At 43.9% G+C, this 26,178-nt stretch overlaps 1 protein-coding gene across 1 annotated transcript in view; it reads left to right on the top strand.

Annotated features, from left to right (window-relative positions):
• Positions 1-26,178, top strand: part of LOC126541462 (prolow-density lipoprotein receptor-related protein 1-like) — a 230,185-nt gene that overhangs the window by 170,973 nt on the left and 33,034 nt on the right. Inside the window, 9 exon segments of the mRNA XM_050188197.3 lie at positions 6,253-6,372; positions 11,925-12,167; positions 13,682-13,798; positions 15,323-15,439; positions 18,013-18,132; positions 22,505-22,624; positions 24,201-24,314; positions 24,583-24,711; positions 25,833-26,107. Of these exon segments, the coding sequence (XP_050044154.2) occupies positions 6,253-6,372; positions 11,925-12,167; positions 13,682-13,798; positions 15,323-15,439; positions 18,013-18,132; positions 22,505-22,624; positions 24,201-24,314; positions 24,583-24,711; positions 25,833-26,107 (1,355 nt within the window).

Raw genomic sequence — 26,178 nt, 5'->3', positions numbered from 1 at the left:
TACTTTTATCCAATCCCAAAGTATGTCAGCATCCTATTTTGCTATGTTTTCATTTGTACATATTTGCAAATCTGTGTATTACGCACTGAATAGCTTGCACAAGTTCTATGTACACAACAGTGGTTATAAACAATATGTCATGCCTTGTACTTTTAATTTCTATACATCATAAATGACAGTAAACATAGCCTGGACTATCAAGGTATTTAAAAATGACCCCCACAACACACCATAAAGCTGAAAGAATGAACTTGGTGACATATGCCACTGCCCCATTTCAAATGATATGATCATATCTTCATTATTATCATCATGACTACTATCTTGTGCAATTGTACTAATGTTCAAAGTGCATGCAAGTAATTTTAAATGAATGTTAAAGTTTGAGGTGGAGCAGTATGCATTGCTGATGATGTTATTGCAAAGCACTCATCTTGGTTTGACGTTGTACCAGTCAGATGAAGAAACAGTAGATCGTATAACACCAGATAAGGTTTGAAATAATAGTTCTGCAAAACAACCGCAAGGTGGATAGAAGTAATTAATAAAAGGAAAAATCAGACATCCACCCAATCATAGCAATTGCTACAATGGAAACCCATACGGGTTCCTTGAAAGAAAGCCTCACAGTTGAAGACTGGACATCCCGGACCAGGACGAATTTTTCTTCAACTGCGAGGCTTTCTTTCAGGGAACCCGTATGGGTTTCCATTGTAGCAATTGCTACGATGAGACGGATGTCCGTTCTTCCTCTTTATTAGCCAGATAATGTTCCACCTAAGAGAGTGTGCCAACTGTCTATAGCTGTGCTTACCTCTTTGGTAGAAACTGTGAAAATAAGCTTTGTGAAAAACGACGGAAGTGCTTTACTGTCAATATAATATTCTTGGGCAAACAGAAACCACATAATGGTTTACAGACGCTATCTTAAGGAATACATACAGTGAATGCCCACTGCGCGCGGTCGCCGCGATGGAGTCCCCCGAACCCTTGCGTGAAAAGCAGGCAATCGCTGAGTGCAAACTATGTGAAATAGGCTCTTATAGTGGGCTGTCTGTATAAACAAATGGAGCATAACAGAATGAAGCCTCAATGCAGCGATCGCACGTGTTCACAGCGACCGACCGCGCCTCTGTGTGCACGTGCACGCACAATATCTCGCTTTTGCTGCGAGCGTGTTTTCACACCGTGCCGTGAGATGTCATCACCATCATCATCATCATCATCAGCCTATTTTATGTCCACTGCAGGACGAAGGCCTCTCCCTGCGATCTCCAATTACCCCTGTCCTGCGCCAACCAATTCCAACTAGAGCCCGCGAATTTCCTAATTTAATCGCTCCACCTAGTCTTCTGTCGTCCTCGATTGCGTTTTCCTTCTCTTGGTACCCATTCTGTAACCCGAATGGTCCAACGGTTGTCTAACCAATGCATTACATGACCTGCCCAGCTCCATTTTTTTCTCTTGATGTGAATTAGAATATCATTTATACCAGTTTGTTCTCTGATCCAAACTGCTCTCTTTCTGTCTCTTAACGTTATGCCCAGCAATCTTCGTTCCATCGCTGTTTGCACGGTCCCTAGCTTGTTGTAAAGCTTCTTTGTCAGTCTCCAAGTCTCTGCCCCATATGTCAGCACTGGTAAAATGCACTGATATTACACCTTCCTTGTCAATGATAATGGCAAGCTTCCAGTCAGGAGCTGACAATGTCTGCCATATGCGATCCAACCCATTTTTATTGTTCTACGAATTTCCTTCTCATGATCAGGGTTTCCTGTGATTATTTACCTAGGTAAACATACTCTTTTACCGACTCTAGAGGCTGACTGGTGATCCTGAATTCTTGTTCTCTTGCCCGGCTATAGGTCGCAGCATACGAGCATTTGACAGTACACAAGCAACCATTGTTACGTGGACGCTATCAGAGCTGTTCAAAAATAATTTCATTATAACTATAGGGACTTCGACGTCTACGTGATGTGCCATCGTGACGATTCAACCATTTTTTAAATTTCTTCTAAATTATTGGATGTCTCATTATCATTATTTCTCATATTGCATCGCACTGTATGTTTATTGATCTTCTCAGCGAGCAATTTCCCGCTGCTTTTTCTTAATCCAGTATACATTCATTGTTTGGTGCTAACAAACATGAGCATATGCCATGCTCTTTTGTTTTAATTGTGCTTCTTACTGTTCCCTTTCCATTCCAGTGAACTTGCCAGCACCTAGCAGCATTAAGTTCATAGATCAAACATGCATGACATTAGCCAGGCAGCGCGCATGGGCAAGTGTCTCAGTGCGCGCTTTCTGCTACTGACTGAACGTTGCAGCCCCGACGCCGTAGTAGAAATCTTCCTCGCGAAGTGCTTGCTGCACACCTGAGTTGTAGCCGATGGCTGCTTGCCGCTTCTAAGCTTCACAATCCAATCTTCACGTAGCTTCTTGTCCCGCAGCTACGTGTGAAGGCTGACACCGGGCTCCGTTGCGTACGTCCGGCACTGCGGCACTGAGCTATAGCCTACAATATTGCATGCCTTAAAAGGCAGCCAATACCTATTATAGTGCTTTCAAGTGTTGTCAAGTGTACACCCGAAGCGGGAAAACCTACCCACTTAATCAGAACTGCAGCACAGGTGGGACTTCAAACTTTCGGTTTCAGCTTGCCTTAGCGCTTCTGAAGCAGCCAACGCGGCCGCTGTGTCCATGTGATCCCTCATTTCACGTTAATACGTTTTTCGTGCCCATATCACATGAACGAGGTTCTACTGTATTCAGCACATTTTGTTATCAGGTCAAGGTGTCCGTATTTAGTTATATAATGAGGTAGTTGTCTATTTAAGGCGGTGAGTTTTAAAGATATTAGGACAAAGGTAAATGAACCTGCTTTTGAAATAGCAAAACATGGCTGGAGTGCTGAGTAGAATGAATGTAGCAGGGTCTCTACTGTGGGGATGCGCGACTGTCGCGCGTCCCCTGATATGTTGGTTTTCCCGCACGGCTCGCGTAGCCTGGCGCCCGCGGCGGTCGGAGTGGTTGAGGCGCAGTACGAGAGATGGCGCTAGTGTTGTGCTGCTAACGCCACCGACAGGCGGGGTTACTGGGGCGCCAAAAGACAAGGCGCTTCTCTCTTGGGCGGCGGGACATCAAGCAGCTCGGACGTGCCGTGCGTGCTCCGATCCAAGCTTCTGCAAGATCGTCTCGCGTGGCCGCCTTCGAACGCGCCACCGTTGGCCACCGCCACCGTTCAATTTTATTGAAAGGGAATGAAAGTCGCGGTAATGCTGGCTCGACTAACAAAGAGGAATCGTAAGGAATCTACTTTGACCGATTGTGAGAAGGAATCATGCAGAAACAGCATGAGAAATGGGGACTGACACATATAACATGAGCACTGTGTAGTCCTCATTTCTCACACTGTTTTTTCTACAATATGCGATACCAACTAGCTCAGTGTTGCACCTTTTGCTGATAGATCGTTAGAACAAAAATTACGCAAGACAAAAATGGGTTAAAGGGCACACGAAGGCATTACCAAATCATGACTGTTGACTTACTGCTATCCTTGAAAAGAAAAGTTGTACAATCATTGCATTCTACCGGTACTAACATAATGGGCAGAAGCTTGGAATTAACAAAGAAGCTTGACAAGAAGTTAAGGACCATGCAAGAGCAATGGAGCGAAAAATGTTAGGCGTAATATTAAGAGATGGGAAGACAGTGGTGTGGATTAGAGAGCAAACAAGGGCAGCTGATAGTCTACTTGAGATTAGGAGGAAAGGACCTGGGCAGGGCATGTGATGCGTGGGACGGATAACCGGTGATCTATTAGAGCTACGGAATGGGTGCCAAGGGACGGGAAGCGCATTTCAGGACGGCAGCGAATTAGGTAGAGTGATGAAATTAGGAAATTTGCAGGCATAAGATAGGGTCAGCTGGCACAAGACTGGAATAATTGGAGATCGCTTGAAGAGGCCTTCATCCTGCAGTCGACGTACATAAGCTGAAGATGATGAAGGTGCTCGTTAATTGTGCTAACAGCCATGTTGTTCCATCTCATGTTATATAAATTATCACTAATGGTCAACTTGTGACCAAATTTTGTGCAGCTGCCTGGAATAATCTGGCAAATAGTGTCTCGCAGGTCAACTGACCTCTAACAGCATGCCGCCTCAAATTCAGATGTCTGACTGCAACTAGTAAAATAAATACTATAAAGTTTTGCTCCCTTGTTTAGGGCCCACTTTTACGGCTTCGAATTTTGAGCCATGAGGAACAAGCAAGGGAAACCTTTGAAGCCTTTGCTATTCATCGCAGCTCAGAGACTTGTGTCAGAGTCCCATCTGTTGGGTTACGCAGTAGAGAAATCGCTTACCTGTGCGATTAAGGCATGCATTGTATGTTGAGCTTTTCCAGTTCTATTAGTTTCTAGTTTGATTTTATGGTATTTAGTTTTGTTTCTTGAGTATATGTTGTTTCCTCTCTCTCTTTTCCTCCTTTTCTAAGGTTTAAAAGCTGCCTTGCGCAATATAAACCTTCAGTTAGTGGTCATCACTCCATCTTGTGTCGTCTTGTTTAATTCCGTTCTTAGTGCTGTTTGCTTTCGAAATCATGTACAATGTAACTATTAGCTCACCAACGCATGTTATTCCATTATGGAACATATATGTGGGTGTTTAGTAGTAGCTCTGTCAAGGTGTTTGTAAAGTGGAATCAAAGTATACTCAAGACATGAAGTGATATAAATGGGTATTCCAGTGATATGTTTTTTGACTTTGCAAACTATTTACCAAATGGCAAGATGGAACTGCAATACATTCCACGACATGTGTTCAGAATGTATTGCTCGAAAATGGTTCTAAGCACATTTGTAGCAAAAGTGTGTGCTATGAGCACTGGCTTGACTTCAATTGTTCATTTGCAACATTTCACCTAGTGGCAATATTTCGGAAGTTTTATAGCAAAATTGTATTAATTATTGATACTAGTGCCACACAGCATCCTATTTTCTCAATAATGTTCAGTTATTTAAAAGTGAGCTAGCATCAATGTCTCATCTTTTAGAATAAACTTGACCTACCATGAATCACTTGCCTTGGTGTTTCTGAATGTCTTCGTGGATTGCTATAAGTGTATTCTGCACCTTAAGATACACGATACTTCATACGATCAATCAAAAATGCAGATACTGATACATGTCTTGCTGAATGTGTGATGATACAGATACAAGATACCGAAAGAGTGTCTTAACCTACTATCTAAGATACATTATCTGAGATACATTATCTTCAATACTGCCTGGCCTTGTGGTGGAGTTTTGTGCACAAACTAGAAGACGAAGACAGGAGACTAGATAAACACTGTGAGGACATCCACCCATGTTGGTGAAAGTAGGTGGCGCCCAGCCTAATAAACTTGACAGCACAAGCACATACTAGTTTGGGGTAAAAGCCTAACGTCGTGGAATGCTACCAACTCACCTAAACTGGTTACCTTAACTTGGCAGTGTCTTTTCCTGCACTTTTCCAGCACTAAAAGGACCAAGACCCAAATCAGCAGTACTGCAGAATCGATGTCATCATGCAATAATGTTGCCTGTGCATTGATTTGTGTATGAAACAGAAGTTTACTACCCATAATTTTTTCTGCTATTAGGCAGTCATTTTCCTCCAGACATACATAGAATTTTTAAAGAGCAGCACTTGTCCAGTTTTTTCCTGTCCCTTTAGTATAAGTGTTTTCTAGTTGTTTTTCATATTCACATTAAACTTACTGCACTTGTTATGTGTTGCACTGTGTTTGTGTTAAGGAAGCTTTACTTTTATGTTTAACTGATAATCAGCCAGGTTTTATATGCCAAAGCATTGCAATGGCTACAAGTGACTTCGTAGTGGATTGCACCAGATTAATTTTGTTGATCTGAAGTTATTCAGCATCTAAATCATTCTTGCATTTTGTTGACCCCATTGGAATACATCCACCATCTAAGGGAATAGAACTGGCAACATTGTGCTATTATTAATAGTTGGAAAACATAACATTGGGCCATTAAGGGAAATTTGATCCTTCTGTTAAATATGTGATAATTAAGACATGTTGTCATTCTCTTTCAATTAGCATTGAAAAAGAAAGACAGGTAAGCTGTTGTCTGACTGAAACATTTCTTTCGTTTGTTGGCTTCTTATGATATGACTAATAAAAATTGGGCCCCTCGGTTAACTTCCTTTCTTCTCGTTTGAAACTTTCTTGCAGCACCAAAAACTTGTCCAGCTAATCAATTTAAATGCAACAACAGCCGTTGCATCCCTGATGTGTGGACTTGTGATGGAGACAATGACTGCTTTGATGGATCAGATGAACCACCTAACTGCGGTAAGCACCTTTACATTTTCCCTCTCATTTATACACAATCTTAGCCTGGCCATTATCTCGCCTTGCCTGTGATGTTACTTTGCATTGCTTTACTTGCCCTAGCTTAGCATAGCTTATCCTGATCTAGCTGGACCTGTCTAAAATTTAGGACTGACTAACAGTTACCATAAGAGCCTTTTTGGGATTTTGAGCAGGCAAAAAAAAATAAATGACCAAGGGGAGCGTTCGTGGGCTGCCATGGTGTCCCCTAATCCAAACTCTCACGAAAGGTTTGGGATGATTCTTGGGGGTGTGTGCTTGTTTGGGCAAGATGCGAATGGAGACTTCCCACGACCACACTTGAAACAACCTCATACTATGTTGGCAAAATGTGAGTTGCATTTCACGCGTGGTGCTTTATAACATATTTTTTCAGCATTGCCATTTGTTGGACGTATTGGTAAACTGACTTGGAAAGCATATTTAGTGCCAGCAAACAAGGACTGAAGAGAGACGACACCACATTGTGCTAACTTCAACAACTTGATTTTCAGAAAACACCCACCTATTTAATCCATGCACAGTGGCACCACCTCATCCAAACCTTAACCATCCAAAAACGCTGTCTCCTTATCTAACAAGTCGACCAAACGGGCACTAACACACGTGTCACTATTCTGACAGATAGCCTAAGCCTCAATAATCTCTTGCACATCTTTATCTTTGTGCTTTTTAGAAAATTTTGGTGAAGACTATATAGTATACTTAGTAATGGTGTTATGTGAAAGTTAATTACGAAAGAAAAAAAAGAAGGCTGAACAGTTTTCTTAATTGTTTACGGTGCCACAGTTCTCACAAGATATCTCTTGAACATATGTTACATAAGTAGTTTGTTCTTTATGTTTGCACTGAAAAAAGTGCAAGAAAGTTAGCTTTGAAACAGAGGCTTTCTGCAATTTTAAATATTTTTGCTTGAGCATTGAAAGGCATGTAAACCATGAAATAAAACTTGACCTCAGGACCTTGCAAGATTTGATAAATGTGGTTTGCTCTGCTTGACAAAACAGGCTTATCAGATCTTGTCATTGTGTGATTCATTGAAACTGTGGTAAAGCTTTTCAAATGGTGAATTGAAAAGTACCACCGTCAGTGAATGAAAGCATATATGACAATGAAAGCTGTAGGGCAGCCACAGTAAAACTGGTGATTAAACGGAAATACGTGCTCATTTCCGTCTTCATTATGGTGAAGTTCTTGATATGCACCCTTATGTACACAGGAGAACCTGTGAAGATCGCTATGTACAAAGGCGAGCTTTGTAGTAGAAACGTGGCTTCTGGCATGGGCCACGGATGCGCAAAAGCGAGCGTGATCTGGATAGTGTTGCAAGGAACCGAGCGGGGCGCACCGCTCTATGAATGGTAGAAACGCTAGAAAAGGGGTTTGCGTTTGTGTTTCTGTGTAACAAAATTATGTTTTCTCATATATTCAAATTACAATCCGATGCTATCATGTCTCAATTAGTTCAGTAACGCCCATGCGCTGCATGGAGGGTCTGCATGGTTCAGAATGATTTTTCGCTCACAAGACAGTCAGTACCGGATGCCACACGCGGACACCGCGTTTTCTGTGACATGGTGCCCTTAACGCTATTGGGTTAATACAGACTGGCCAGTTCACAGTTCGCAGCAACGTGTTGACAAACTTGGGCTGTTATTCTCAGATGATCACATTGAAAGACACTACTATCAGTATCGTAACACTGGATGCATCGACGCGCGACAGCAATCCTGGTACTGTGGTAAGACAGCATGCTTGGCACTATGCCAAGAAAGCTTTCGCTCATAGTCACTAATGAGTTTAGCTCTAGTCACATGAAATCTTTCAAAACATAAGGTATCCTCAAAAGTGACAATCACAAAATGAAATATGCCTTTCTTGGTTCCCTTTTAGAATAAGTCACTCATTATCTGCTGAATCTGATATTTTCGATGTTTAGGCAGTCCCCGTCGGGTCTGCATTATCGTTTAGTGACTGGGAAACCTTTGGAGGCTGAGCCGTGCATTGTGTCTTTTGTATGTTGTTTTTTATCTTTTGTTTCCCAGGTATTAAGTTTTTTCTCGCCATCTCGTGGAAATAGCTCCCACTTTATTCACAATCATTCACAATGATTGTAATCACAATCATTTTAGAAAACAGTGTTTCAGTCAAGCTGTTCAAGCTGCACTCCCGTCAATATTGTTACGTGGATGTGATAGTTAGTGGCATGACATGTCAAAGCATTAAATAAAATAAATGCCCACGAGAGTCATTACAATCCATGTTGTGTGAAAAATTGTGGTACAAGATATTTTAAACACTTAGGAGGCCACTGCAGAATGCATCCCTGTGTCTCACAGAGGGTGTCTACCAAATGGGAAAACTGGGAATTCTCAGGGATTTTGTGTAGACAGGGATGTATGACACAGGGTGTCTACCAACTGGGAAAACTGGGAATGCTCAGGGATATTGAGTAGTCTGGAAATACTCAGGGAAAACTCGGGGAATTTGTGCTTCTATCAGGGAAAGGGAACAAAAGTCGCGGTAATGCTGGCTCAAGTAACAGAGAGAAATCGCAATGAATCTTCTTAGACACCATGTCACCAGCTTGAAGAGTTGCCAGTGTACAGTCAACGACCGACTTTCCGGATGCCTGATAATTCGAATGGCTTTGCGGCGCCACCACATACCCCATAGAGTCAATGTACAAGAATATCTCTGAAAATGTATCAGAAATATCAGATGCAGGAACCGTTCGCCTTCTGATTTCCCCGATTTTTCGCCGTCACCGCAGGTCCCAAACGGCATTAATCAAAGCCACCACCGCTGCTGTTTTGATTACCTCGCCGCCTCAAACTGGCGCTCTCGCACACAGATATGCTGGCAGCCGTAGGCACCACTGTGGTAACGCTAGGCCTAGCTGCTTCAACGTTCGCTATTAAAGGAACACTAAAGGTTGTGGGGTTCTCACCCATGCTCTTGGGACAAAGGAACGACAACACAGTAGTACAAACAATCACAAGGGCATTTATTGCACCTTTCATAGATCAATGCCTGCTAGCCGAGTTGCGATCCCCGAAACATGCCGATGGGCGCGCGACAAATCGCGGAAGTCCGACTCACCGTGACCGGATAGCGAGCGAATATGTTCACCCCATGCGGGATCCCAATGCCTGGTCGTTCGCGCGTACGGTGGCGCGAACGATGGCGCGTTCGAAGGAGGTACGCGAGACGGATCAGTGCACGGATCAGTGCACCGATCATGGATCGGTGCACACGCGGGACGGCCGCAGCGTTCGCCGACCCGCAGCCAAAGAGGATGTGCTTTTGCCTTTTCGCACCCAAGTAACCCCGCCGGTAGGCAGAGTTAGCAGCCCAACACTCGCGCCATCTCTCGTACTGCGCTTCAACCACACCGACCGCCGCGGGCCCCAGGCCACGCGGCGAAGCCGCATTGCAGGAGATAGGAGCTATGCGGGAAAACAAGATATCAGGGGACGCGTGAAAGTCTCGCATCCCCACAAGGTTAATATTAAGTCAACATGGACTGTTTAAATACCATCCCAGAAACCTCGAAATGTTTGTTTCGTGCCAAGTAGATACTTATTTTAGGAGAAAATGCGTTCTGAAGCGTCCGCGCACCTCTAGTGCAGTTCAAATCGCCCGCCCTCTGATCGAGGAGTGTTGACGTCACGGTCTCACAGTGACGTTGCACCGTCGGTGAGTAAAACGGCACCCACAGACGACGCTACGGCTTTTCTGTGGAAAACGCAAATGTGCGGTCAGAAACAGAGCCAAGACAGAGCCGACAGCAGCGCGAAAGTGGAACTACGGTGGCTAGCGGAAGGGAAAGCGTGCAACGATAAGCTGGTTCTTTATTTTATGACGCCAACTTTAACACTCGTTGCAATGGACGACCCTGACAACGACACATTGGCTCGCGATGCTGGGCTCGACTCAGCTCGACGTAGCTCGACGTAATCGAGTACTAGTGACATAAATTATGATGACGAGTGCCTTTGTCATAGGGCTAGTACCAGAATGTCGCTGGGGGGTCTCAAATCGTGTCATGCATTTACCTCGATTTCTCGGTTACTGAAGTTCTGTTTGCGATTATATTGACGCTTTGATGTTCTAGAGCATTGCTTTATCACTTTAACTTGACTTCATAGTAATCTTTAGTGTCCCTTTAAGCTTCTTGCTATTAGGGGCCGTGTTTTTCATTGAAATAATTCGCCGCTGTCAGCAATGGCACTGACTCCGCCTTTGTGGTCCTTGCGATTGGTTTCGAAGCTCGGAAAGCATGTTGCTTTGCATAATACCGGTTTTTGAAAGAAATCTTTGCCTCAATACAGTAATGTTACGCTATGAAGCATACGCAAAAGTATTGCGGTGAAGCATAACAAGTGCGGGAAGGAGCAATAGTCACGGGACCCAGTATGTATTTCTTAATTATACACCCGTGCACCCGCCATCTCCTGTCCCAGTATGAGCACCAATATGCCTAATAAGTGTACTGGCAAGCCTTCAGAGCTTTTCCAGATGTACCTGTGGCGATTTGAGCCTTTAAGGGCAGTTAAAGACATGCATTCATTTTTTCAAACTACCCAATTTTTTGGACGTTTTCGCGGTCTCTAGGGAGTCCGAAAAATTGTACCTTGACTGTACAACTGACCAAGAAGATGCTTCAAATGGTCTATGTGGCAAACGCATGACGGAAGGAGGATGAGAACACACAGGACCTATGCATTGAGGAATGAACGGGAAAGGAAGCATGCCGCCACTTTTTTTGAAGGAGCTTGAGCTTGAGCAGGCTGATGCCGAGATACAGGTATCCCACATCTAAACCAAAGTAAACTCTTTAAAACAGTGAAACACAACACTGAGGCATTGTGCGGAGGCTGAGAGTATGTCAGGGCAATTGAGGTTGACACACCAGCTGTTGAGAGGGAATCTCACTTGTGACAAAGTTCAGGGCTCATACCAATGAGTTTGCTATCATTCGATAGAAATAGCTCATATTTGAAAATATTTGCTTCTGTATGCATCTTTTTATTCGTATTTGAGAATGGTTGACTCAATTTGCAATAGCTTTTACCATTTCTTTTCTAAGATATTTTATTCGCTGTTATTTTACTATCCCCTCCCTTTTGTTTCCTTTTGGAATAAAATAAACGCTACTTCTTACTATTCAAACTCGATTAAGTGTTTCTTTCTTTAATTTTTTAGCATGCTTGCTAGAGAGCAACAGCATCGGCCGACATGGTGTCAGCCTGTCTTGACATAAAACAAATTTTTGGGTCACTCAGGGAATTTTGCAAAGGCACTCAGGGAAAACCTGGGAAACTCAAGGAATTTGAAAATGTCAACTTGGTAGACACCCTGTCACACGGCATCATTGTGACCATAATGGGTACAGCAAAATGACCACTATTCTGGTCTCTGCGGATTGGGTGTGCATTTGCACAGATCAACTTTCCGTGCCAGTTATAGAGGCAATATTTGGTAATTTCTGCCATTCGCTTTTCTTTCAGCTGACAGAGAGTGCCCACCAAATTCATTCCGATGCTCATCTGGCCGCTGCATACCCTTGGCTTGGCGCTGTGATGGTGACTACGACTGCTCAGGTCGAGAAGATGAAGGCCCTTCATGCGATGAAGAAGCCATGAGCTGCCACCCATCTTACTTCCGTTGCAACAATGGCCGATGCTTGCCTGGCCATTGGCAGTGTGACTTTGATGATGACTGCGGGGATGGTTCGGACGAGAAGGACTGCCGTGAGTGCACACGGGTTACCTCGGCTCGCAGATTGACTGTTGTGTATTTTTCTGAGATACGTGAGAGGATAGATAGAATAAACTTTATTGTCCAACGGATAAGGGAGGAAAATCTTAGCAGCGGCCATACAAGTGCTCATTGCACGCCGTAGGGAAAATATTAATTATCACTTTCAACCCTGAACTGCAGGCACTGTTCTTGCTTAAGCATTGTTCTGATGCTCAGAGACTTCTCTCTACAATTAAAATGTAGCTGGAGTTAGTAAGACAATTTATACTTGGTATGCAGCTTTTGTGCTAAATCATTGGTCTCACAGAGTTTCAAAAACAGTGGCATTCATCGGGATTACAAGTACAGTTAAACCTCGATATAACAAAATTATCGATATATGAAGTATTTAACTTTTCATAACCTCTTGTCCATAGAACACTTATGTATTTTATGTATTTAGAACTTCAATATAACGAAGCGTGTTTGTATATGATTTCAGTATAACGAAATTTCGCTTCCGTCACAAAGGAATGCCCAGACGATAAATGGAAACTTCCCCAGACGCAGATGGTCAAATGATTCAATTACAAGCTGCCGCTTGCAAATGCACCTCTCAAATCGCTCGCTGCACGATAAGAGTGACCGCCAAAGTGGAACCGCATCATCCGTATACAGTCCAAGTGTGATAAGATCCTATTGCTCCCCACGCATGTGTGCTTTAGGTGCAAGTGAAAGTGGGCGAAGCTGAGACAAGATGGTGGCTCCACGAGTGGCACTTTCCTGCGCGTGCGAAGGGAAAGAGGAGCAAGCTGGCGGTAACGCAATCAAGTGTGTGTGAGCGGGGGGAGTTGATGTGCGTTTTGGCCGTGGCTGTATATGGCTGTAAGCGGAGCTAAGCGCATACGCAGCCGCGCACCCTACTTTAGAGGTTATCTGCTGCGTGTGCAAAGAGCGAGCGTACCGAAACTATGTGGCATCGTGTAAGTTGTTTTCTCGTGTGTTTAGTATTCTAGGTTGCATAATCTCAGGTTTCGGTGACTCGTTGAAGCGAGAGACAGATAAAGCATTTGCTCCCCGCTGCCAGCGCTTTTCATGATAGCGTCAACCCAGTGCGGGTGACGCTATCAGCAGTGGGGGTGGAGTGCACGCGAAAGCTTCGCTTAATTCGCTTAATTCGTACCGCTGACGGGAAGATATCATCGACGTGGCATGAAACCATATCATTCGTTGCCAACTCCCAAATTCATAAAAATAAATTGTTTTCTCATTCACATTTGCTTTCTTTGATTGGCCGATATTTCAGAAAATTCTTTGGCCCCTTTCCGTTTAAGAAAAACCGATTGACAACTGCACTTATTTCCATAAACGGTTGAATTTCAATACAACGAAATTTTGATATAACGAAGCAAATTACTGATTTTACCTACTTCATTATATCAATGTTTAACAGTAGTTGTGTTTGTACCATCTCGTAAAGAATTTTACAAAAATTATTGGTGCTTTCTTTCTTCTTGAATCTTAGAACGCCGAAGTTGCCTGAACAACGAATTTCAGTGTGCAAATGGGAGGTGCATCAAGGATTCCATGCACTGCAATGGAGAGTTCAACTGTGAGGATCGCAGTGATGAGGCCAACTGCAGTATGTATTCGCTGTCCTTTGTCTTCTGTTTCTTTTATTACCATTCTAAGAGACCTGGGTGTTAGTGTTGTCATTACTGGTTGTCACAGTCTTTCATTTTGGTAGTAAGGGAATGGAAGGTCTCTTTAATAATCATGTGATACAGGGATTGAAAATTAGAAGTATTGCAGTCGGGCATGCCTGTCTTCATAATCACTGGAGCTGTCACACTGTCTGTAGCAGTAATTCTGGTCTTGCTGTTTGTAATCTGCCTTATGCACAAGGCAAAAGTTTGAAAGATAAAAACACAGTCAAACCTCAATATAATGAACCTCAATTTATTAACAAAATTCACAACATAAGAAACTATCTTAATTTCTTTATCTTAGTTCCGTGGAAAACCGTGTTTGCTTTTTTGTGATTCGACAAGTTAATTTCATGACGTTTCGATTTAACAAAGTTTTCGGCCATTTCATGCATGTACTTGGAAAGCCTGTAAAGTGCTTTGTACATTGTAACTGTAAACTACACACGTTGGTGGTGGCCGAAATATAGCATGAAAACTATAAAAATGTCGGCCAAGGCAAAAGTTATTTCAAGCGTCCTTCCGCATGAATAACTTGAGCGGAAGAAAAGCCATCATAATCGCGCCGGGGAGACACCACTGCACATCTGTGTCCTGTCCACAGAAACGCACGCTTATCCGCCATCCCCCTCTTGTACACGCTTCTCCTTCTCGCACGTGGGCCACACTCCATATCTTGGAGGTAATGTGTGGCAAGTGCAAAGGCTCAGTTGAGACAGTTGTTGCTCTGATGCACGTTGCGTTACCATGTGTCTAGTGTTGGCGGTCCCGTAATCTAAAGTTTCAAAGGCATGGTGCAGTGCTAAGTGTTTGCTTGCATTGTGACAGTGAGTTAGTGGTCATCAAGTCAGATCTGTTCATGTTTACCTGAGCACGTGCGACAGTGATAAAACTATGAACCTTCACGTAGCTGTCTCTTTGCTATCGCCATCGATTCTCAGCCTTTCTGGCAAAACTGTGACTTTTTTTTTTTTATCAGAGTGAATCTTTTTACACTTTTGTTTTTAATTTATGGGTTCCATCTGATGACAGCTGCAGCCACTAAGTGCAGTCAGCCAGGGCATTCAAGATTTACAGTGCTGCGCAATGCAACTCTCGCAAATCTCGGATGTCATGAACCACATCAATACATTGCTCTCCGTGCAACTTGCACTGCACTCACTGGCACTCATAATTGCGCTATTATTGCCCAAGTTTCTTGCGATTTGTTTATAAGTGCTTACTGATAAGATACTATCACCTAAGAATGCTCTGCTGGGAATTTTTTACTGCTGCAACTTGAAAAGCTAAAATTAACAAAATTCACAATTTAACAAAGTTTTTCGCTGCAAGTATAAGTTTGTTATATTGAGGTTTGACTGTATTTTTACTGATGTGTTACAGAGAAGCTCAAGCAGACTTGTGTGAGATGTTAAAATCTTGTTTGTTTATTCCTCCGCCTTCGCCCCTTTCATCCCTAGACTCAACATGCCGTTCTAATGAGTTCTACTGCAAAGTTGTGGGCCACTGCATTCATAAAGAGTGGCGGTGCGATGGCGATGTGGATTGTGCTGATGGCTCGGATGAAGAAGGTTGCAGTGAGTACATTGTTCCTCTCTCTTTTCTTGCTTTAGATCCACTCTGTGTTAAAGACAAGGGCATAATGTAGAAGGGATGTGTGCTAAGCAAGACCACTCTTGCTTGCCTGGCACAATTACATTCTCAATTTTTATAGAGCATGGGTTCAGTGTAAGATTACGGGTCACCAACTGTCCCCTGCAGCTGTACTGTTTGCCGTGATTTTCTTTCCAGCTAATGCTATTATTGCCTGTGAATAGCTTACCATATTTACACGATTGTAATCAAATCGAATGTAAGTCGACCCCCGCATATTGCGTGACAGGAAAAAAAAAAAAGAAGAGCATACCCAAGGACGCATTCAATAATGCAGATTTATTAGTAGCTGATTTGCTCACTGGACTACTCGTCTTAACTAGTGCTGCTGTCGTCAGCGCTGCTACGTTCCCACAGCGTGTCGTTGTCCAGCGAAATTACACATTTCGAAAACGACCGCACCATGACATCTTGTGGAACAGCTGTCCACACCGAATGCACCCAACCACATGCAGCCGTCAGGGAGGCCCTTTTGACAGGTCCGGTTGGCATAAGTTTGCGGTGTTCTGCCGCCAGCCACTTGTTTTAGTCACGGCGAAGATCCGGGCTTGTTTCATGACCATGTTGCACTTCACTGGCAGGGACCGACCACGCATTTCAGCGACATACGCCACAGGCTTGGCCTACAGCTCCAGAAAGCGTCCAGACTTCGCCACGTGGGAAATTCCTAACTTGCCGTCACAAGTGAAAATTTCACTTCGCTGCAGTCGCCACTCTCGCACGACCCATTCAGAAACATCGAACTTGCGGCCTGCTGCGTAGTGATTTGTTTCTTTGGTGTAAAGGATGGCAACCCTCTTGAACGCTGCTGTGAATGAGTGCCGAATGATTAGTGGGCCTGGAGCACTCATGATGACTGAAGAAGCATGGAAGTAGCACGTAGCCGGCAGTCAAGTCGAACGCGTCAAACCAAAAACCCGTGAGCGGTGTCTGCTCTTCAATGAACTACTGATAGATACTCCCCGCAAGCGTCGCCGTTCTGAGGGTGCCGCCGTGAATGGAACAGCGGCGCTTCCATCAACTACCGAGCCCCCCCCCCCTCCTGAGTGTTTTGTGCACTGTAAAACTCTAAAAAATGTTGAAAAACCCTTCCGAAAAGCGAAGAAACACGCGGGATAGCGAAAACCTATGGGTAGGGCCTTAGAGCAAGCATAACATTGTAACTACGTTGTAGATCCCGTTGGTCTCGCTTTTTGGCGGTGAATGTTTTGGTTTCGATTGTAAGTCGACCCCTCCCCCCCCCCCCCACTTCAAATTTTCAAATTAAGAAAATAGATCGACTTACAATCGTGTAAATATGGTACTTGTAGAAAGGAAGGACCTAATGGGCACATGTCATTCAACACACTGCAGAACATACTGTCCTAGGAATTAGTTTGACATTCTAAAAAATCGAGTTATATCTGTGAGCCTCTTAAATGGGAGTTCAGAACCACATTTTGTCAAATTCAGAAAATGTATTTGACATTAAAAGAGGCCATTTCAGAAACACCTTGCAGCAAAAAGTACTTCAATGCGTTCAGCAGAAGCAAAGTTTTGGCAGTCAACGATTGCCTATGATCCCCTTCGCTGTGCTCCCGTTCTTCAATGCCGTGCACTGCAAAGGCTACGGCAGAACGGGACGTCGGCCTACTGAACGTCACCGTGGCCTGCAGTCCAAATTTGATTTTAAGCTGTTTACATAAACATCATTACTTTCAATTTTGGCGCCATGACGTGCGAAACTAGGAGGCTAACCCTCAGCTTACGGTTGAGTCCACGGTGTCTCATCCATTTTCTGCACTGCAGTGTACTAGATTGCTACGCGGAGCTGTTCTCAAACCGAGTGGCATGAGTAGCACGTTTCTTCTCGGACTTGTCTCTACAGCTATCACACAATTTCCGATGGTCAAAGTTGTGGTTGATGGTCCGATGGCCTATGGGAATCTTGCATATGATGATATATGCAAGCTGCCGGCAGCTTTGAAATGGGTGAGGGGAAGGCCCTGTTTGAAAAGAGAGTGTTTGAGAAAAAGGTGCACACAACAGTAAAATTTGGCTGAAATGTTCACAGCAGCATATGCTATACGCAGACCATGTTTTTTCACCATGCCTGAGACGCAGTTCAGGAGGCCTTTAATTAAGACTAGCCAAGCAGTGTTACTTCTCTTAGCAACATTGTATGTACTAGTACTATGTGCTAGCATAGTACTATACGTATTTGCGCAACAGTTTTTATAGTGAATACTACCTTGACTCTTACCCCACTCGTGCTGCAATTATTACAGGTTTCTTAAACACTGGATCAGTGAAAACTTCCTCAGTTTAGCCAGATGCTTTAATGAGCTATAGGACAAGATAATCATAATATATCGTCATTCATTTGATGCCACTTTCTGACAGTAAATTTACACTCACTGTCTTTTAAATGGTATGGCTTCACGTGTAACGGGTTTTTCATTGACTGGTTGATGATGCATAATGTTTGTTTCCCTTTTTTCTTTTTTCTTTTTTTCAGACATAGCATGTAAAACAGGAGAGTTCCAGTGTCAAAATGGACATTGCATCACTAGTGCATTCCAGTGTGACAATGAAGATGATTGCGGAGACGGTTCAGATGAAGGTCACCAGCTTTGCTGTAAGCATATTTTTGTGAATGACATGCCTTCTTTTGTTAATTTTTTGACGGAAAGGTGAAATCAAAGAGTTATTACGTCATATATTATATAGATTGCCTAGATGGCACTAATATGTATGTGGCTTTTCACAGTGGCTATTCTGTAGCATGGAAATAATGAGAAGTGCAGACTGCATGATACACATAGTCCTTAATTTATCCTGTGATTTAAGCACTCTCTCTCACATCAGAGCTGCAAAAACAGGGTATTACCTTCTCCTCCCATGCAAGTAGAATTTGCTCCGAGAAATGTTGTGCACAAAGTGAAGCGCTAGGTTAGACTGCAAGAGAATTTGAAAATTTTCTTCTGAATAACTTAGAGTTTGTTGTCTAGCAGGGTCTGTGAAATCAGAACACATGCACAATTCCTTGCAACAGTGTTGACAGCGGTGTGATACTGCCTAGTCGACAACAACATGTGAAGCATGCCAAGCAGAAGCATGCATTTTTGAGCCCACTACACAGTTAGGCCAGCTGGATATCAGTCTAAAGCCTTTACCTTCCTTTTGTTGAGGAGCTATCACACTGGGTAATATGATGGACACCTCAGTGTGCAAAGAAAGTGCTATCCACAGTACTAGCATGCCAAAATAAGAAAACTTGTGGTGATGCTTGTTATTGGTGTGTACCGATTGTTTAATAATAGTAGTGTGTGGTCTCTATGCAGTATGTGCAAAAAGGGGGCAATATTCTTGGTAAGAATAGTGTCTCTTTGACAGAAAAAGGCAACATTCTGAATTTAATTTTTAACACTGATACAATGATATCATACAAATACAGTGAATAGATCGAGCAGCGTGAGTTGTAACAACTTCAAGTTCCAAATTTTCCTCAATACAGTCGAACCCACTTACAACAATACCGTTTTAACAAAATATTGGTTATAACAATGAGAAGCTGCTGCATCGTCGACTTTTGTATGTTTTCCATGGTGAAATAACCTGTTTACTACAATGCCCTGATGCCACATTATCGGTTATAACGATGAAGTCTGGCTGCTTGGTGTCTGAGCCTAAAGGTAGTGGAATGCAAAATCCTTGAAAAGAAAAAATGAAAACGAGAAATTCGAGCCACTGCACGATGAGCTGCTGCTCCAACAGCTGCCGCGTGCTCATTTTCCAGCCATCTTCATGCGGCTCTGTCCCGTCGCCCTTCCACCCCTCCAAACACTAATGGGTTGCGCCCCTAGCTCTACACCACCCCGCCCTCCGAAACACAAATGGACCGCGTCAACTGCGCCGCAAGCAGATTGCTCGCATGTTGCTCGCTAGCTGCTCATTCAATGCAGTTCTGCGAACAGCTTAATCGCTCGTTTTCGTTTTTGTTGGTTGTGTCGTTTTTGTTGGTTGTGTTGGTTGTTGGTTGTTCCTGGTCCCCCCGTTTCTCAACTTCGCTTGACTCGCCGTCAGAACGGAAGATGACTGATCCGCCTGCTGATCATCAGCAAAGCATGGCGCTGCTTGTGAAAAAAAAGCGCACGGCTATAGATTTGGAAACTAAGTGCTTCTAACCGATGAGACGATCGTCGTGAACAGGCTTGCATCGAGTAGTGGCGGCGACGACGGCAGTGATGACATGGTAGGGCAGGCTGCCTCAGCGTTGTCCCCACAGGAGGCCCGGGATCATTCAGTCCCTCTGGGGCTTTGTTTTCACAAGGAACCTTCTGCTGCACTACTTGGAGCGCTTGGATGCCTTGGAGAAGGATGTTGGCAAGCTTCACATAAAGCATGCATGGCTGATGGACATAGGCTTTTCTCATGCAAGCCAGTGAGAAGTACGTTGCGAGATGCTTGTGGCAATCTCTCCTCAGCATTTCTTTTTGATTTCTCAAGCTGACAGACTGCCGCAGCAGCCTCCTCGCAATTTTTAAAAGGCCCCTTTTGGGGCCACCAAAGTGATTCCTCAGTGGTGCTCGCATATATATCACTTGCCACTTGTGGCACCTCTTTGCAGTTGTTCAGTTCAGTTCAGTTTATTTCCTTAAAGGCCCCCATTTCAGGGGGTGTTACATAACATGCAATATTTATTCACTTCGCGCGACAAGTGTTATTTTCGTTTGATGCCGCGGCGGCCTAGCACGACGACAACAGCGGCCTCAAACTTACACATGCTGCCTGCCAGCTTTTCAATCAGCCCCCTCTTCTCGGCAAACACTTGCATGGCAGATTCCTCATTGGCTTTACGTATTCTCCGTGCACTTGCGCAGTAGTGCTGCAGAAGTCCCGCGGGCGTCTTTTTCATTGCCGGGTGCCGGAGTTTGGAATACTTTTCATTTGGAATAGAGTTACGTTATCGTGCCCCTGTTCTCGTCGCGGCAATTGCATTCATGAGGCTGACGTAACGCGCAGCTTATGCCACTGTTGGGCCTGAATCGCCCGTGCTGTCGCTTTCCGTGTCGTCCTCATCACTGTTGCTAGTCGACACTTCGGCAACAACAAAGGCAACGATGACGAAAAGTTGAACCTCGTAGCCGTCATTTCTTCGCGGTCGCAGCAGCGCTGCTGAGCAACTTCGCATTCCAAATCAGCAGCAGATCCCTGTTGCGTGCCAGCGCCGACTTCTTTGTGCCAGGTTTGATAGCACGGACGATGTCTAATTTTTCTTCTATGCTGAGCACCTGGCGTCTTTTTTTATCCGAGCTTTGGAACAACGCGAGTCCTCGCTTGCACGGCGCCATAACACTCTCTGGCATGGCGTTGAAATGATGTTGATGTTGATGTGGCTTCACGCGCAAATGCATAGGGCGCTTGGAGACCAATGTTCCGATCTCTGAGGCTTGTTGTTCTGCCGGGCCGCCCGATGGAGACGGCGCACCGCCGTGTTTGCGCGACGAAAAGTGGAAATGCTACGTTTTAACCGATGCGTACGCAGTAAGCTGGTACGGTTTATGCGGATACAAAACACATTATGTTCAATGGCCGCTGAGTCGGGGATTTGACTTTACTACATTTAAAACGAAACCACTGTTTAAGCGGGTACGGTTTAACGAGGTTTTACTGTACGCTGTTAAGATCTGTCTGGAGGATATGTTGGTCATGACAATTAGTAATGGTGCTGTAAATGGCACAATCATCAGTGAACATACGAATACTATGGGAATACTACAGGAAACATGCAGGGGTAAGTGGTTCATAAATGGGGCAGTAAGAATGGGAGAGGACCAAGAACAGACCCTCGTGCAACGCCTGAGGTAACTGGGAGGGGTTTGGACAGATGGCCGTTAAGATAGACCGATTGAGAACGATTAGTTAGGAAGTCTTCAATCTATTTAAGAATATTAGGATGTAGGTTCAGCTTTAAATGCTTTAGCAACAGATGGCGGTGAGGAATCTTGTCAAAAGCTTTTGCAAAATCAAGAGAGATGGAATCGGTTTGCATGTTACAGTCAAGATTAGTGTGCAAGTCGTGAAGGAATAGTGCTAGTTGGGTTTCGCAAGAGAAGCCCTTACGTGTGAAGGATGAAAAAATTCGTTCGAATCCAAGAAGTTGATAATTTGCAAGTAGATGACATGTTCCATGATTTTACAGGGCACACTAGTTAATGAAATGGGGCAGTAATTCAAGGGTGAGTCTCTGTTACCTGATTTGTGGACTGGAATGACCTTGCCCGTTGTCCAGTGAAGCGGCATAATTTCTGAGGAGAGTGACTGTGAAAAAATGAGACATAAATATGTTGGACAAATTGATTCCACATTTTTCAGGAGCTTCGAATCAATAAAGTCCATACCAGCTGACGATGAAAGCTTCATATTGTGAATTATGGATGAAATGCCTTCTTCGAAGAAGGTGACAGGCGGCATGAAAGTTTCTAAGTTAAAGAATGGTGACTGTGAAGGCGCATCAAGTTCAGTAGTGAAGACAGATGCGAATGCGTTGTTAAATATTTCTTCACAATCATGATCAGTAACTGCCTCGTGTGAATCGTTCGTCAGTGTAATATCAGGAGGATGCATAGGATTGTCATTCAACTGGTGTAACTGTTGTTATAGCAGTGCTATGCTTTAACGCCGACAGCCGCGGCTTGTTGCACACGATCGGAGCGCCCAGGAAGCAGTTGAACGAGTGAACACAATCAGTAGCCAGGTGGAGGAAGCTGGTGGGGAGAGGCACTGGCCTCCCTGCCTATATAGTTTTCTCATATCAGCTCTGCCATCCCCCTATTTTGATTTTTTCATGCAAACCAGTTATAGCAATTATCGGTTATAACAATGGAATTTTCGTGGCACTTTAATATTTTTATAAGTGGGTTCAACTGTAGTGTGTTCGCAGGAAATTCTAGTGATAAAAGCTACTGACTTTTTTTAACTGTTCTGTGATGCTGTGACCTTTGCAGTGCATTTTGCATGCCCACCCGGGAAGTTCAAATGCAAGAACAGCCTCTGTGTACCAGGGTCAAGCGTGTGCGACGGAAAGGATGACTGTGGTGATAATTCAGACGAGGACAGCCCTCAGTGTGAGCCTTTGCTTCTACCTGGACGAGGTTGCATTGTCTTTGCATGTGCTTGAGTCAGTAAACTATTTTAGCAATAGTGCTTGTTAAGGAAACAGCTGCAGCCCGCCAATGTCATAACTGTCTCATGCACGGCGGACACCTAAATTAATTATATAGAGAAGCCATTAGCACTCAGCTTTTCCAGATTGTCTTCCTCACTAGTACGGACCACGGGCAATGCTGCTCAGTTTGAGTGATTTGACAAGAACCAGCATGTTCAGCACAACATGCCTCATGGCCACCTGTAAAAATTGGTGGGAGAAATTTAAAACGGAAGGCCATCACCTACGGCATAATTAACCACATCACTAGCATAAGGCATCATCATCACACACTTTGCTGTGCCAGTTGGGAATTTAACGCGGCATTTCACTGGGGAGGGCTGGAGCTGTTCTGTGTTCACAGTTTGCAAAACAGTTTGGTCAGGTAGGCTTACAGAGGCCTTCCAACACCTTTTATGAAATCTGTGAAGTATGTCTGGTTAAATATAAGGGCATCTCTTTATCAATATTTTTCAACAGTATGTCATTTAGTGTGCTTTGGCCTGCATGAATATACTTTTTGGCAGTTAAGTGCTGTCATTGCTGTACACTCATCACTGCCTTCCCCTCCTTTTGTCATTCAATCTGCTTGAAGCCTGTGCTGCTGTGCCCATGTCGAACAATCTTGACCATGCTTCACTCTTCGTTGAGCCGAGCTTACATATTGGCATGACCTTGAGATCATGTGGTGCGACTCTGTTGTGTCGGCCAATTCCAGTGAGTTACAATGTACTCGACAGAATCTGAGCTCAACAATTACAATGCCTAATTCATTTCAAGCCTTGAGATGCCAGCAGACAAAGTTTCTAGCTTTGCCACAGCCAGCCGACCACAGTGGCCTAGTGGCTATGGCATTGCACTGCTGAACTCAAGTTTACGGGTTCGAGACCAGCTGTGTCAACCGCATTTTAATGGGGGACTGAAATGCAAGAATGCTCATGTCCTTAGATGTAGGGGTGCGTTAAATAATTCCAGATGGTCAAAGTTAATTCGGAGTCCTGTACTATGGCGCGCCTCATACAGTAATCACATTGTGATTTTGGCATGTAAAACCCCCCAATAAATTAATGTTGGTAAGCGCAGTTTCACAACAGGACAAGAGAAGACACTGACATGCGGGACAAGTGCTACTTGCAACTAATCTTTATTGATTAGCGAGTAGCGCTTGTCCTGTATGTTAGTGTCTTCTCTTGTCCCGTCTTGAAACTGCGCTTTCTAGTATTCATTTATTAATATGAACCGATTAGTCCAGCAACGAATATTGTAAAACCACCCAATATATTATTTATTTATTTATTTATTGTCCCCGCTACCTTGTAAGCTACTCTATGTAGGCACATTTCTGCTGAAATGTGAATTTAGAGCATAGCTTAGCATAGGGCAGTATGGTCATACATATACACCTGTGTGCTTCTGCAGAAACTTTTCTTTCTCTTTTGTTCACATGTTCTGTTCTAAATTGATTGGAAAATGAATGTTGTGCTCACTTTTTCTAGGCCATCATTGTAAGGCACACGAGTTCAAGTGCAAGAGCCAGCGATGCATAGCAAGCAATTTTTTCTGCAATGGAATCGATGATTGTGGTGACGGCTCTGATGAAGACGACTGTGGTGAGAACTCAAATATATCAGATACCTGCATTGGTGTTGTCCTTCAAAAATGAAAGTATTTTTAATGCAAAGGCATGAAACTTCGAAGTTTAGAGTTTAGAGATTGGCTGCCTTGCTTCTTGGGCCTGAGAGTGCCTATTGTAGTGTGTGCTTCATGCCATGTTATATAAACTCAGACATTCTGTTCGTGGCCACCCTCATATGTTTAGTTTTTTCGACGCTGTAAAATAAATATAATGAGATATTTGATACTGCTTTTCTCTTCTAGACACGGGACCTTGCCGATTTGGCACCTGTTCCCATACGTGCAACATCAAGAAGAATTCAAGCCACAGCTGCAGTTGTGCTCACGGTTTTGTCAAAGACCACAGACGCAACAATTCTTGTGTGGCACAGGGTATGTTTATGTGTACTTTGACTGCAGGGTGTGTTACTGAAAAAATATGTGCGAGACAAAAAGCTGATAAGCCGAAACAAAGAAAAGCAAGAAGGCTCTGACTGGTTGGCTATGTGTAGCCACTTGACACTAACTGCCTTAGCTGATATACTATAGCTGGTGAAAATATTAGAAGGAAAAAGTAGCAGGAATGTGAACATATGAAAGAGCTCTAAAAGCTTTCTTTTTTTTTTAATAATAAATGTATGCATAGCAAGATGTACTACATGGTGATGTAGATTTAATTTTCATAAGTATGGCACAGCCATCACGTTGCAATATAACAATGTTTCCTACCAGATATATAATCTTTTTACCTGTAAGTGTCGGTGATGGTATGCCTACGCATCCATCTCCTGCATTTAAAATGCAAGAAGCCTCACATGTTTTTTTGTTACTCTGCCTACTGAGCCATCTTAGTGCACACACATCGTAAAAAGTTAGCATGTGTAGCAAAAACTGACTGTTGCTGTTGGAGCTACACACTGTAGCTAAAGTGCCAATCTGGTGATTTCTCTGTGGCAGTTTTTCAAATGCAATCCCACCTGAACTGTGAAGCGCTTTTCACAAGACAGCGAAATCAAAGGTACTAGTCAGCCTGATCCTAACAAAGCGGGTGGCATGCTTTTTTCTGCAGGCTACCATTATTATTTTTTTCACCAATTACCAAACAGCACACCTTCTGAAGTTGTACGCTGCCAAAACCCAAGCGATACAGACACATCCTTACAGCTCACCCCTTTAAACAGTGGGACACATTGTGCAAGTACAGCACTGGTACAGGACGGCACGAACGCTAAAGCAGCAGCTGCAGCTACAGAATGCATGGGCCAAGGCAGTCGCAACAACTTACCCAGTTTTCTTCCTTAGCCACGCTGGCTAATCTGCTCCAAAATGTGAGCCCGAGCATGATCACCCTTAAATTTACCCAGGGGCTTGTCATTTGTTGTAAACGTGGCACTGGTTGACCTAACTGATTGAAACCCTTTCTTCTTGTTCACTGGGTTCATCAAAAGCCTCGTGTTCTAGAGCTGAGCTGCACTTTTAATTGGCATGACTAACATGGTGCACTCATTGTTCAGGAGACAAAGCCTTCCTGCTGGTGGCAAGTGAAAATGAGCTCCGCCACGTCGACCCATACAAGGCGTCGCACCAGGATGGCCAAGGCATGCTGGGCAACTTGGACCCTTCAAACCGCATCCATGCCGTCGACCTCTTTTACAACGACTCTCAAACACTGGTGTTCTGGGCCAGCTTGCACATGGGTGCCATTTACCGCAGGCGCCTTTCACCACTGCCTCGAAGTACGGAAAATACCCGACGCAAGCGGCAAGCAGCTGGCGACGCTGCTGTATTGGTAAGTCTTAGTGTTTGCTGTTACACAAATGGTGGCTGTTACAAATGGCTGTTACACAAAAAGAAGCAGGC

This window comes from Dermacentor andersoni, chromosome 2 (genome assembly GCF_023375885.2).
Source record: "Dermacentor andersoni chromosome 2, qqDerAnde1_hic_scaffold, whole genome shotgun sequence".
Lineage (NCBI taxonomy): Eukaryota > Metazoa > Arthropoda > Arachnida > Ixodida > Ixodidae > Dermacentor > Dermacentor andersoni.
This window is presented reverse-complemented; position numbering and strand designations above follow the sequence as displayed.